Source organism: Balaenoptera musculus, chromosome 5 (genome assembly GCF_009873245.2).
Source record: "Balaenoptera musculus isolate JJ_BM4_2016_0621 chromosome 5, mBalMus1.pri.v3, whole genome shotgun sequence".
NCBI lineage: Eukaryota > Metazoa > Chordata > Mammalia > Artiodactyla > Balaenopteridae > Balaenoptera > Balaenoptera musculus.
In genome coordinates this window covers 140,364,160-140,376,987 of record NC_045789.1, presented here as the reverse complement: position 1 = coordinate 140,376,987, position 12,828 = coordinate 140,364,160, and the positions used below count along the sequence as shown (strand labels likewise).

Below are 12,828 nucleotides of genomic sequence, written 5' to 3'. Positions count from 1 at the left end.
GGAGCCGCCTGGGGGCACCGGGCCTGGGCCGCCAGCCGCAGACCCCAGGGCAGAACTGCTGCTCCCGGGAGTGGTGGGCGCCGGGGTCACCACTCGGGACACCCGGCCGCCCCCGCCTGACCCTCTGGATGTCCCCTCCGTCCCTTGAGTGTCCCAGGGCGGGGCAGCGTGCTCACCATGCAGTGCACCACGCAGACGTTCCCGGGGTCCTGGCGCAGCCAGGCGTGCATGTTCCTGCAGAGGCTGTACAGGCTACGGAGGCTCGGGGCCCGCCGGGCTGCCCAGCCACACTCGGAGACCTGCAGGGAGGGCAGCTCGCCAGCCGGGGCGCAGACCCACGGGCCCCACCCAAAGCACCCCACCACGCCCACACCACGCGCCGCCCCCCGGCCCCCAGGCGCGCGACAGGACTCGGGAGCCAGGCTCCGGCAGACGTGGCAGAAGGAGCATAGCACCTGCCCTGTCTGCGCTCAGGGTCAGTATAAACACTGTAAAAAGCGTCCACGTCCCGAGCGTTTAGCCGCCAAGCAAACCGCGTGGCCTCACGTTCCCTCTGGAGGCACCTCAGGCTCAGCGATCCTCGGGGACCCCTGATAAGACCCCGCCCCTTCCACGCCGTGTCACGGGCGGGCCACACTAGGCTGAGCATCCGCCAGAGCCCGCGCTCACCCGGTTGTGGAACCTGGAGGCCCGGTACGTCCTCGGGGACAGGTTGTAGACAGCATAGCGGCCCGGGTGCTTCGAGTCCAGAAACAACCGCACGTCTTCGACGCTGTTCTTGATGGTCGACTCCACGCCTTCCGCCGGGAACGACATCACTGCAAGAGAGGAGCCCCTGCAACCTCCACAACCGCAGGCCGGGCGGTCGGGCACGCACGGGGGCCTGCTCCTCGCGGCCGCTGACCGGAGGTACGGTGAGTCCTGAGAAGGGGCGGAGCAGCGGCCTACAAGCCCCGCCCCACCACCCGTCGCATCCTCTGGGATCCCCAGACGGTGCCCCGAGACCCTCCTGAGACGCAGCTTCTGCCGCAGAGCCTGAAGCACCACAGGATCTCCCCAAGCATCTAGACTGTGGTTTTTGCCTGGAGACCCACATTTTAATACGCGTGGCCTCGCATTATTTCCCTCATGACCTCAGTGTTTCAGAAGGTTCCAGACCAGGGGGAGAAGCTGGGTTGACACTGGCATTATCCACCGCAGGGCCTAGAGGCACACTGGATGCAGGGATGGACACCCTAGGCTACATCTCGGGCGAGTGAGTGGCTGCCCAAGAGGCCAGAATCCCACACACCGTCCTCAGACAGGAAAGAACCAGAAGTTCATCCTTATGGTTAAAGCTGGCAAACGTACCTGCAATTCTGGATGTGATGTAAGAAATATCCAAATCTCCCTTTGCATAACTGGAATTAAAAGAAAAAAAGGGCACTTGGTTATTATAGGAAATTTCTACGGTTAATTCACAAGAGCTTAAACTGAAGCAAGTCCTTGAGAGGCCGGGGTGGGTGGGGGTGGCCCTCACCGTTCAGGCTGCAGCTCCCGGGGACACTGTATGTGCACGTGTCAGTGTGCACGTGTGTACCTGGGTGACTGTGTGCACGCATGTGTGGGCATGTGTGGAGCTGACATCTACCTAAGAGTTGGATGAGAAATTATAAACTGCAAGGGGTGGAGAGGCAGGGGTCCCGATAGGAAGGGTCTTTAATTCTCTTACTACCAGAAGGTGGGACATAAGGAGCTGGTTTGGGAGAGAGATGACAACAAAAATGGAAGACAGAGTTTTCTGACCCAGTACAAAATGTCTGGCTAATGCGAAAAAATTACAAGGCACATGGAATGGCAAAAAGCAGAATCTGAAGAGACAGAACACACATCAGAACCAGACGTGGCAGGGATGTTGGGATTATCAGACCGGGACTTAAGACAACTGTGGTCAACGTGCTGAGGGCTCTAATGATAAAGTAGACAGCATGCAGGACATATGGGGAATGTGAGCAGAGAGGTGGAAATCCTAAGGAAGAACCAAAAAGAAACACCAGAGATCAGAGCCCTGCAGCAGAAATGAAGGTTGCCTTTGATGGGCTGATTAGACTGGACACGGCTGAGGAAGGAACCTCTGAGCAAAAGGACATCTCAACAGAGTCCCTGAAAACCCAAAAGCAAAGAGAAAAGGCTGAAAAGAACAGAACAAAACATCTAAGGCCTGTGGGGTTAGAAGGTGTAACATAATGGAGAATCCAGAAGGAAAAGACAGAGAAGAACAGAAGAAATACTGAAACATTTTAACTGAGAATTTCCCCAAATCGATGTCAGACACCAAACCACAGATCCAGGAAGCCCAGAGAACACCCAGCAGGACAAATGCTGGAAAAACTACACCTGGGCATGTCAGTTTCAACTTAGAGAAAATCAAAGATAAAGAAAAGAATCCCAAAGGAGCTGGGGGGGTGGGAGGGGAGGGGGACACTTTACCTATAGGGAAACTGAGATAAGAATTACATCTGACCTCTCCTTAGAAACCATGCAAGCAAAGAGTGAAGCAAGATATTTACAGCATTGAGAGAAAAACCAGCAGCCCAGGATTCTGTACGCTGAGAAATTATCCTCCAGAAGTGAGGAGAAGTAAAGACTTTCTCAGACAGAAATTGGGGGAGTTTGTTGCCAGTAGATCTGCCTTCTAGAAATGTTAAAAAAAAAAAAAAGTTCCTTAGAAAGAAGGAAAATGATAAAGGTCGGAAACTCAGATCTACTGAAGAAAGGAAGAGCATCAAAGAAGAAATAAGGGAAAGTAAAATAAAGATGTTTATTTTTCTTATTGTTAATTTATCTGATAAGTTTGTTCAAAATAATAACGGCAACAATACACCCAGATAGGTATGCCTATGTACATATTTCACGTATAGACACACATACTCAAACATGCCTGTGTACAAGTGAAATGAACAATGATGCAAGAGCCAGGAGAGAGGAATTAGGATTTCTGTAGCATTATGAAGCACACCCACTGCCTGGGAAGTGATAATATGCTATTTGAAAGTGAACTTGGGTTAGCTGGTAAGTGGGCACACTCTAGGGCGACCACTGAAAACAGCAGAAAAAAGAAATATAACTGATAAGGTCGAAAGGAGAGAAAAGGGATCGTATAAAATGCTCAATTAAAACCACAGAAGACAGAAAAAGAGTGGAAGACAAAAAAGCACCAAAGAACAACGGCGAAGACTAGAAAACAGTAACAAATAGGGTGGCTATTAATCCAACCCCAGGTGCCGCGGAGACACTGCGGGCTCGGCTGCAGCCCCGTGCAGTGAAGCAAAGGGGCCACGCGGATGGACGTTTTGGTTCCCAGCGCGTCTAAACGTCACGTTTACGCAACACTGTGGTCTATTAATGTGCAACAGTGTTATGCCCAAAAGACAGTGCCCATCCCTGTAATTAAAAATGCTTTATTGTTAAGAAATGCTAACCATTGTCTGAGCCTTCAGTGAGTCTCAGCAGTAACATCAAAGACCACTGATCACAGATACCATAACAAATACAATAATGAGGAAATGTTTGAAGTACTTCGAGAATTACCAAAACGGGACACAGAGACACAAAGTGAGCAGATGCTCTTGGAAAAAGGTGCCGACAGACTCGCTTGACGCAGGGCGGCCACAGACCCTCACTGCATAAGAAGCGCAGTAAAGCGGGGTCAGCCTGTGTACCAATAAACACTTTAAACACCAATGGTCTAAATACACCAATCAACACAGAGCCTGTCAGAGTGGCTCAAAATATATGACCCAACTATGCCATCTACAAAGTAATATGAAGCTGAGCATCTCCTTGTAGTTTATTCAGAGTTTGTCCTCTGTTAATTTCCTTTAGGCATTTTTTCATTTTCCTATTAATTTTCATAATCCACTGTATATAATGGATACTATTTGTTTGTGAGTTACATAGTTTGAACGTATTTACTCCCAATCAGTGCCACATCTTTTTGTTAAAGAAATGTGTTTTTTCAAGGAACAGAGAATTTTTAAGTTAGTTAAATTTATTAACCATTTTCTCCATGGCTTATATATTTTTTGTCCCATTTAAGATATCTTCCTTACTCTGGTGTTATAAAAATGTTCCTCTATATTTTATTAGTTTTTCCTAAGAAATTGCCTTTCACAATTAGATCTTTTAACAAATCAGAACTACTGTATCTGGCTGTTATTAGACGGGACCCAATTCTTTCTTCTTCTGCACGGCTACCCGTGGTCTCAGCAACACAGACCCATTCATCTGTTATTTTCTTTTAGACTCACATTTCATGTTTTATACTATCCCCACCCAAGTACATGTCAAGCGTGAGTCTAAACACTTGTAACAACACAACAGATGTTTGAAAAAAATTGATAAAGAACAGGGTTTGTCTCTTCTTATTTTTAAAAACATTGCCGGCAATTTTGGATAACTTACATGTGAATTTTGAGATTGAGATCTGTGGAAACGACATCAGGATTTTTATTTTTATGGCAAAGAACTTACAGATTAACTGAGGAGCAACACGACCTTTACGATATGAATTCGCCTACACGTAAAGACGGCGCACGTCCCCACTCCCGTCTAATGTTTCGGTCGTCAGTGTCAGCAGGGTGCGGCGGCAGCACGCGGTGCCCTCCGCAGGCCGGGCCTGGGCAGGGGTCAGTCGCGCTGCCACGGGAAGCCCCCCGCCGCCCTGTGCAGCCAGCAGGAGAGTCAGCACCACGGAGACCAACTGTCCCCAAACTGACCATGAAGTAGATAAAATGCTACACCCTCAGTGACGGCGCAGGCAACTTGACAGGTTTATTCCAGAATTCACGTGAAGAAACAGATGAGTGAGAACGGCCAATGTGCTTGGGGGGAGGGAGGAAGGCCTGTCGTCCAGACAACAGAGCGCGGGCCGCGGGGCCGAGAGGGGCTCGCAGGACGACCCGGGACAGCGCCCGGCTTGGTCGTCGGCAGAGGGGCTGCGCCTGTCAGGGGGGAGTGAGCAAGAATCGAGAAAAGTCCCCAGAGGGAGGTCCAGGTGGATTAAAAAGCCAAATGTGCAACAACAAAGCTATTAAAAGGTACATTTATAATAAATTCAGACATTTAAAATGTGTGTGTGTTTTTTTTCCACCACACCGCGTGGCTTGTGGGATCTTAGTTCCCTGACCAGGGATCGAACCCGGGCCCTCGGCAGTGAAAGCACCAAGTCCTAACCACTGGACCGCCAGGGAAGTCCCTGGGATGTGTTTTAAATCAGGTCTGATCTATTTACAACTTGGGGCACGAAAGGCTTCCTAAACGAGAAGACAAAAGACGGAAAGGGAACTGTGAAAAACTTGTGTTTTAATTAAAACGAGCAACAGACAAGAAGAAAGCATTTGCCGTGCTTACCCTGTACGAAAAAGCTGGTCTATAGAATGTAATGTAAAATCAGTTAAGAAAAACAAAAACCCAACATGAAAAAGAGAGCAGGGTAAGAGCAGCAGTTCACGGGGACACGCGGCCAGAGGTTCGCGCCCCCAGGCCCACGGGGCTCCACGTGGGATACCTAGTGCTGGGGAAGCTGGCGGGGCCCGGCCACCCACCCCACTGTCCCCGAGGAGGGGCCGGGGCACCCGTGGCAGTGGGGAGGGGCAGGTCAACACAGAGTGCAGACACCGCCGGGCTGGGAACTCGGGGTGCCTGGTGGGGGCGTCTGTGAGGACCTGGCACGGGGGCTCTAGGACGTGTGGACGTGTAGGGTCTGACCTAAAACTGGTGAGAAACAAATGAGACCACAGGCAGGTGAGGGCTCAGGGTCAGGCCCACAAGCCAGCCATGCCTCTTGGAGGCCACACGGGACAGGCTGCACACGCGGGGACGGTCCTCCTCCGGATAGACCCCGGGACTCCTGGGTCCACATACCCTGAGATGAAGGGCCTGCCTGCGGCCGAGGGGCTGGCAGTGGCCCTGGAGGGTCTCCATCACCAGGCCCTAACTGGACCTTCCTGTGGCAGGCCTGAAGCCCAGCACACGGGGCTCCGCCTGGAGGACCCCCTCAGTGAGCTCAAGCACCGTGGCCGCTGCGCCTGTCTGACCCTGCAGGGTGAAGGCCGTTTCCGTGCGGATCCTCTGCTTGTTTGTGGGTTTGGCGAACAAAGAACCAGGAGGCGTTCACTGCAAACGTGCAAGCCTGTCACTGCTGGGATGCCCCCCGGCTGCAGCCAGCATCCTTCGAGACCAGGTCCCCGTGCCTGGCTCCTTCCCTGTGACGGGGACAGGGGCAGGGTGGGGTGGCCTCCCTGCCTTCCGGGAAGCCCCGGGGTCCAGCCCACCGCCTCCTGGCCTCGCGGAGGCCGTCCCTTCTGTGGGAAGGGCAGTTACAGGCCACAGTCCAGGGCCGGGGCTGTCACCGGCCCTGGGCCTTCTCAGTGGGGAGTCCCCAAACAAATGAGCTCACACTGTATTTCTAAACCAACTTCACAAACACAGGGGCTCCCAGACTTCTTTCACTGCCGGCAGGCGTCCTGGGCGAAAGGCGGTACCCAGCCTGCCCCTGGTCCTCAGAGGGCTGCAGGCAAGGCTAGCCCCGGCAGGCGTCCGGCGAGAGCAGGAGGGCTCTCCCCGTTCTCACGACTGACAGGAGTGGCCATGCGCCCCAAATGCCTGTAGAAAACGTGGTCCATACGGAGACCTGCAGCCTGGGGAGCCGAGGGCTCAAGTGCCCCATGAGCAGCCCCACGGGCCCCGGTCTCTGGGGCCCGTCCTCGCAGCTCGGCTGGGAATTCAGTGGGTCCGTCAGTCTGTCCGTGACTCCATGGGGAGCTGAGCTGTGCCCTTTCTCTGAAACAACTCGCAGCTACGAGGACCGCTCGTCAGTGGGTCTCATGTGTCCTCCGGAGATTCGGGACCCTGGGGGTGGTCTTGGGACCCGACGCACGCACCTTTCCCCTTACTCTAGGAAACCCCCGTTCCTACCCCTACGAGGACCTGCCCTCGGGTGTGTGCGGCACCATGCCACCATGTGGCCTGGTTGTGCCACCAGCCTGAGGCACATCAGGCTCACTAACGTGGCTGTGAGTCAAGTCGGGCGTGAAGGCAGCTAAATCCGGGCAGAGGACCGTCACCCCCACCCTCACAGGCAACTCTCAGGCCCGACCATTCACCCGAAACTCTGCTTTTCAGAACGCGAGCAGGTACGTGACGCCCAGCGCGCCGCCCCCCCCCACGTGCCCGTCATCATGGTTCCTGGGTGCAGAGGCCGGGGCAGCGTCCATTCTCCCAGCAGCCCCCCCCGAGGCCAGGGACGCTGGGCCCACTAGAGACCTGCGGGGGCGGGGAGACGGCGTCTCAGCCGTGTGGGGACTTGGTTTCTTTCCTTGGGCGAGGCCGAGTGGCTTCTCTCACGTCCCGTTCATTGTCGTCGGGTCTGCCATTCCAGCCCGGGTCAGCCCCGAGACCCCAGGATGAACCCCACTGGGAGGAAGATGGGAGGACAAGAGTGGGGCCGTGGGACCCGCTGCCCTGACGCCTCCCCTGTCGGCAGAAAGTATGGGGACGGCCGCGGGCCGGGGTGCGGCCACACGCACGCAGAGCGGCCTGCTCAGCGCCGTCACGTGAGATCACCCCGCCCTGGGAGCGCGGCTGCAGGAACACCGCCCCGTCCGGGACCCTCTGGCCTTCGCACCCAGAGCCTCAGCCCACATGACGCTCCCATCTCCGTGGACAAGACTCCGGAGAGCCGGGCACCATGAATGCACAATCGTACATCTGACCCTTCCATCAGCTACGAGGTGCAGCCCGGGATGTTGCAAAGGGCCACAGACGCAGGTGCGAGCAGGCACCCTGCACTGCCGGACCCCTGCGCTCAGTGGGAACTGCGTTTCTTCTCGTCACGTAAGGTCACATCAGAGGCAAAGCACACGGGGGCCACGGAGCCCACCGACAGCAGCACACACACGTGTGCACGCACACGCTCTCACACACAACACACGTGTGCTCCCATGCACGCACGTGCTCACACGTGGGCACACTCGTGCACAAACCCGTGGGCTGTTGCCTGTGTCGCCAACAGTTGTGGACACAAAACAATGATCACGGCACAAAGAAAATGAGGCCAAGGCCCGCACGACTTGTGGAGGACCACGGGGCTCACAGACACGACAAACCACTGCCCCTGCCCCTGGACGAGGCAGGTGACACGTCAGAGGTAACCCCCAACGCTCCCGGAAACTCCCTGGTCAAAGCCGAGACCGCTCAGAGGACGGCACGAACAGGTCGTGTACTGTGGCCACGGTCTCCGTGGACAGGGCCCCCCTCAGGGAAGGGATACGGCCGGAGCCAGCGTGTCTGCTTTCCCACCGTGCTCCCTCCACTGAGGAGGAAGAAGCGCAGCCGGGGACCGATGGCTGAGCCCACGCGGGGGGGCCGGGCTGGCGCTGAGCACGGGCCGCTCACCCACGGCCCCAAGGGCGGGTTCGGCCAGGCTTGGAGGCAGGGCCGCACCCAGGGTTCCGAAAGTTCACTGCAGAGAACCCACGAGCCGGTACGCCCTCAACTCACTTGGCAACGGACTGGATGACCTTGGAGGAGGTGTCCTTGATGTTGGTGAAGAGGCGCTCGGTGCTGCCCCGCAGGATGTCCAGGAGCCCGCCATAGGGCTGGTCGTACTCGGCGACCACCAGGCCTGCAAGCAGAGACGAGCCTTAGGATGTGGCAGGGCCCGCCAGAGCCACCAGCACCTGCAGCGGCCACGCGTCCCCTGACCCAGCCACCAGCGCTCCACATCCGGGCGCAGCGCCCGCGGAGCGTGCAGCCAGGCACCCCGGGCCCTCTCGCAAGGGCAGGACCTGGACACCATCGGCGGGCTGGAGCCTCTGGGCGCACGCGGGCGTCCCTGGCTCCAGGACGTTCACCCCACTCACTCTGAGCGCTTGCTGGACACCAGCAGGGACCTCACCACTGACAGACACGTGCCAGGGCCCAGCCAGGGCCACCAGCCCGCCCCCGAGGTACGGACACGGCACACACAGAGGCCGCAGACGCACGGCGGAGGGGAGAGTGTGGGAGCAGGGCCGTGCGGGCGGCCCCGGCCGGGCACAGGAAGGCCACGGGAGCCGCAGCTCAGTGGGTCTGCGGCGGAGCGGGCTCCTGGCCGCCGCCCTGATGAGACTGGAGCGGTGGCTGTGGAGGCGCAGAGAGCGGGGGCGGTCTGCGGCCTCTCCGCCACCCGGGCCCTGCCTGTGCGACGCCTTCGCCGGGCGCCCCACGCGCGTGCGCGGCATGGTCTCGTCTCGGCGCCTCGAGGTGGCCCCATAGCGCTGGTGGGCAAGGGGCCAGGACACGGGCTGGCCAGCTGACGAGTGACCCCCGGGGCCGAGAGCTGCGGGAGGACCTGGGAGGTGGACTCCGTGCCCCAACGGCGAGGTGGGCAGCGGCCCCGGGGGCACAGGGCAGAGGCAGGTCCTGGCAGGACTCCCGGAAGTTTCCCGGGCCGGGGCGCTAAGCCCTGGCTGCAGCCCACCTCCCGGGACACACCGCGTCGCACCAGCACTGGGCGCCCAGACCCGCCCAGCACGCCGGACGATCGGAGCGCGAACCTCTCAGCAAACACGCCCGAGTCGTGAGAAAAGCCCACCAGCCCCACTTGTCCTGCTGCCACAACTGTCTCCCCATCTGAGCCCCTCTTCTCAACCAGCGCACTCGGACCCTCTGGTCCCCGGCCCCCCGCACGGCCGCTCTATTTTCTCACATACCCCCTCCCGATGTGCCGCCCTCACGGTCGCTGTGGGCTGGCCGTGGAAGGCGCACCCCCACTACCTGGGCAGGGGCCGTGCTCACCAGTGACTTGTAGGGGCAGCTGGGCCCAAGGGGCCAGAGGCCGAGGCGGCCACACAGGCAGGCACCCCATAGCCCTGTGGGCCAGGTGCCGGGGCTCGGAGGACCCGGGCTGCCCTGACAGCACAGGGAGGCAACAGCCAGCCCTTGGTCTCTGTCCTCCTTCCTTGTTCTAAACCGCAGCCTGAGTGGCAGCCCCGCTGAGTTCTGGGGGTGCTAGGGAGCCATGAACCTGAGACTGGTCCTGGGGACCCCAAACGTGCAGCCTGCCTCGCGCTGCCAGGCCCCAGCCCGCAAGAGCAAGACTGGGTGCCCGGCGCGCGGCAGGCACGAGGAGTACTCACCTCCACCGCAGCCGCTGCCTGTGGAGCCCGCAGGAGGGGCCGCGTGCCCGTAGCCTCCATTCTGCTCCAGGAGCTGTAAGGATCCCAGCGCAGGTCAGGCACAGCGCACGGCGCCACGCGTTTGGGGCACATCGCTCCCCGAGTCCACCCTCCTCCACCTGATTTACTACAAAAGCCACGAAGGAACCTCCCAGTGTCTCGACAAATCTTGGACCCCAGGGCCGATCCTCGGGGTCGCCCGGGCGCACGGCTCCATCGCCTTAACAGAGGCGGCAGCCGTGAACGCCGCCACCCGCCAAGGCCACAGGCTCTGCCGTCGACACAGGAGCCGGGTGGGGTGCCACCATGCAGCGGGGCCGCAGGCTGCACAGCGAGGCGCCATCTCCCACGGGCCAAGCCCGAGGCCGGCGCCGGCTGCTGCAACGACACCAAAACCTTTGCGGAGACTTGTGGCGCCCCTGGCGATGGGCTAGGCCGACCCTGGGACGTCGGTGCTGCGCTGAGCCCCACTCGAGTGCCGGCCTCACACTCGTCCCACTTTAGGTACGTGTAGCTCCACAGCTGCTCTGTTTATAAGTTATATAGAAGTCGCTTTGCGGTTTCTCGTGGGGTTTTAAAAAACGTTCTTTTCACCAGGTTAACGTTTTACCACGTTAGGCTCAGCAACAAGATATACGTGGTGTGGCTTCTGTGCCCTGTGGTGCATTGGAGGCGACCAGTGTTAATAGGAACGCTCCACAGGGTCTTACAAGCAACACACAGGCTGGCGTGAAGCAGGTGTGTCTGCTAGACCGACCGTGTCTTTTCCTCACAGACCCCCAGTTCTGTGGTTTCATCAGCTACGTGACAGCACACAGCCTCTCCCAAAGCGACTGCAGGCCGCCACACCTCCTCCGAAGTTCCAGGGAACGAACGCGCCCCGAGGCTCGTCGGAGGACGCGTTGCTGCCTCGGGCTCTCCTGAGTCCTTCCCCACACGCCCGTTTATGGATTCAGCCCCATCTCCCATGCGGTGCTCTCCTGGTTTCAGAGTCTATTGGGGCCTGTGTGCCCGTGCTGCCCCGTGGGCGGCTGGCTTCTCTCCCCGCGAGGCCCCGGGCAGAAGAACCCTACAGAAGGGGTTTAACGTCTGACCCGCAGGCCCTGGGTTCTAGAAGTGCTAAGAGCACAACGTGCTCACGAGCCCCACTGCCCACTGGCCTGTGTCGTTCCATGGGCATCTCCACCCACACCGCGGAGCAGGGCCAGCGGCACACGTGCAGACTGGCTGCCCCCAGATTATGGCCCCCCCTACGCCACCAGAGCCTCTGCCACCCACCAGGGGCACACGTTTTCTGTAAAGGCCACTCGGCAGCCCAGGCTGACCTGTGACGGCTACCGGCCTCTATGAACCGCACCTACTGGACATCTGGGTCCGCTTCCAGCCCCTGCCTTCCAGCCCTTCCCCCGGCTCTGCTTCGAACTCCGGAGACCCCACATGGCGGCACACTTCTCCTCAGGCGATCCCGCGGCCTGGGGGCTCCTCCATGTGCGAGGGCCGCGAGCCCCGTGGAGCTGGGTCACCCGGCTCTAAAGCGGCGTCGAGACAGTGGGACCGCAAGCTGCACGCGGAGGCCTACCTCGGTGATGGGCGACTTGGGGTTCACGCTGCGGGCGGCCGCGATCTCCTGGAGCTGGTTCACCAGCTCCGTGATGGATAGCCGCTCCTCGGGGTTGACCCTGAGCATGGCACCTAGGGCAGAGGCAGCGTGTGCTCGTCCCGTGGGCGCCGAGGCCGGGGTCCTGGGCGGCAAGCACCACCTGCTCTGCAGGGGCTAGGGACCCCGGAGGCCCCGCGTTTTGCTTACGTTACTGATTTTAAAAGCAAGCGAGGGATGACAACGTGAGGAACAAAATCGCCGGAAGCAGCCACTCGGGACGAGTGTTCACAGGGGTGCCGGGGACGCCGGCAGGTGGGACTTACGGATGAGGCCGTGGAACACGGAGTAGCGTGTGTCGTCGGCAGGGATCGCGTACTTCCCGTTGACGATGCGAAGCTTCGCCCCGTCCTCAAACGGGTGCTGCCCGAAGCAGAGCAGGTACAGGATGCAGCCCAGGGCCTGCGGGAGATGGGCAAGGCCTGCCGGGTCTGATCTGTGCCCCCGCCCATCTGGCTGCAGTCCACGCTTGCCAGGCACAGAGACTATCCCGGTCAGAGCGGCCAACAAACTCCAACCCTTCGCTCTGATCAAAAGGTCCTTCCAAGATGCAAAGTTCCTACAACCCAGTGTGGGGATCTACCGGCCGGCCGGCTGTGCGGAGGGGCACGTGGCCGGGCGACTGCAAGGAAGGTGTCCCCGCCATGCTTCTCTGGGCTAACGTGAGCGCTGGGGATGAATCTGGGGGCTGGCGAGGCTCCACGGCGTCGGCCCTGAACCCAAACGTCAGTGTCCCCGCCATGTTTCCACCACAGCACCAGCCACGGGAGCATGGTGGGGAACCAAACCCGACCAGTGTGTTGGGGGAGCAGCCCATTCTGGGCCCAGACCAGGCCAAGCCCCGGCGCCGACTCCAGACCCGCTTTCCAACTCCCGCGTGTGTGCGTGCACGTGGTTCTTGGGCTGGGACAGGCTGAGGGCGCCCACCTGGGGTTGACCAGCTCATGTGTGTCAAAGAGTCTCCACCTACCC

At 59.0% G+C, this 12,828-nt stretch overlaps 1 protein-coding gene across 7 annotated transcripts in view; it reads right to left on the bottom strand.

Annotated features, from left to right (window-relative positions):
* The window catches only part of GAK (cyclin G associated kinase), a 53,607-nt gene that overhangs the window by 20,397 nt on the left and 20,382 nt on the right, over positions 1 to 12,828 (bottom strand). For all 7 annotated transcript variants that reach the window (XM_036852862.1, XM_036852861.1, XM_036852860.1 and 4 more), the window contains 7 exons: positions 12,123 to 12,258; positions 11,779 to 11,891; positions 10,161 to 10,233; positions 8,542 to 8,665; positions 1,351 to 1,400; positions 670 to 818; positions 177 to 299 (listed from right to left, as the gene is read on the bottom strand). In XM_036852862.1, coding sequence (XP_036708757.1) covers positions 177 to 299; positions 670 to 818; positions 1,351 to 1,400; positions 8,542 to 8,665; positions 10,161 to 10,233; positions 11,779 to 11,891; positions 12,123 to 12,258 — 768 coding nt within the window. The remainder of the gene's footprint in view (positions 1 to 176; positions 300 to 669; positions 819 to 1,350; positions 1,401 to 8,541; positions 8,666 to 10,160; positions 10,234 to 11,778; positions 11,892 to 12,122; positions 12,259 to 12,828) is intronic.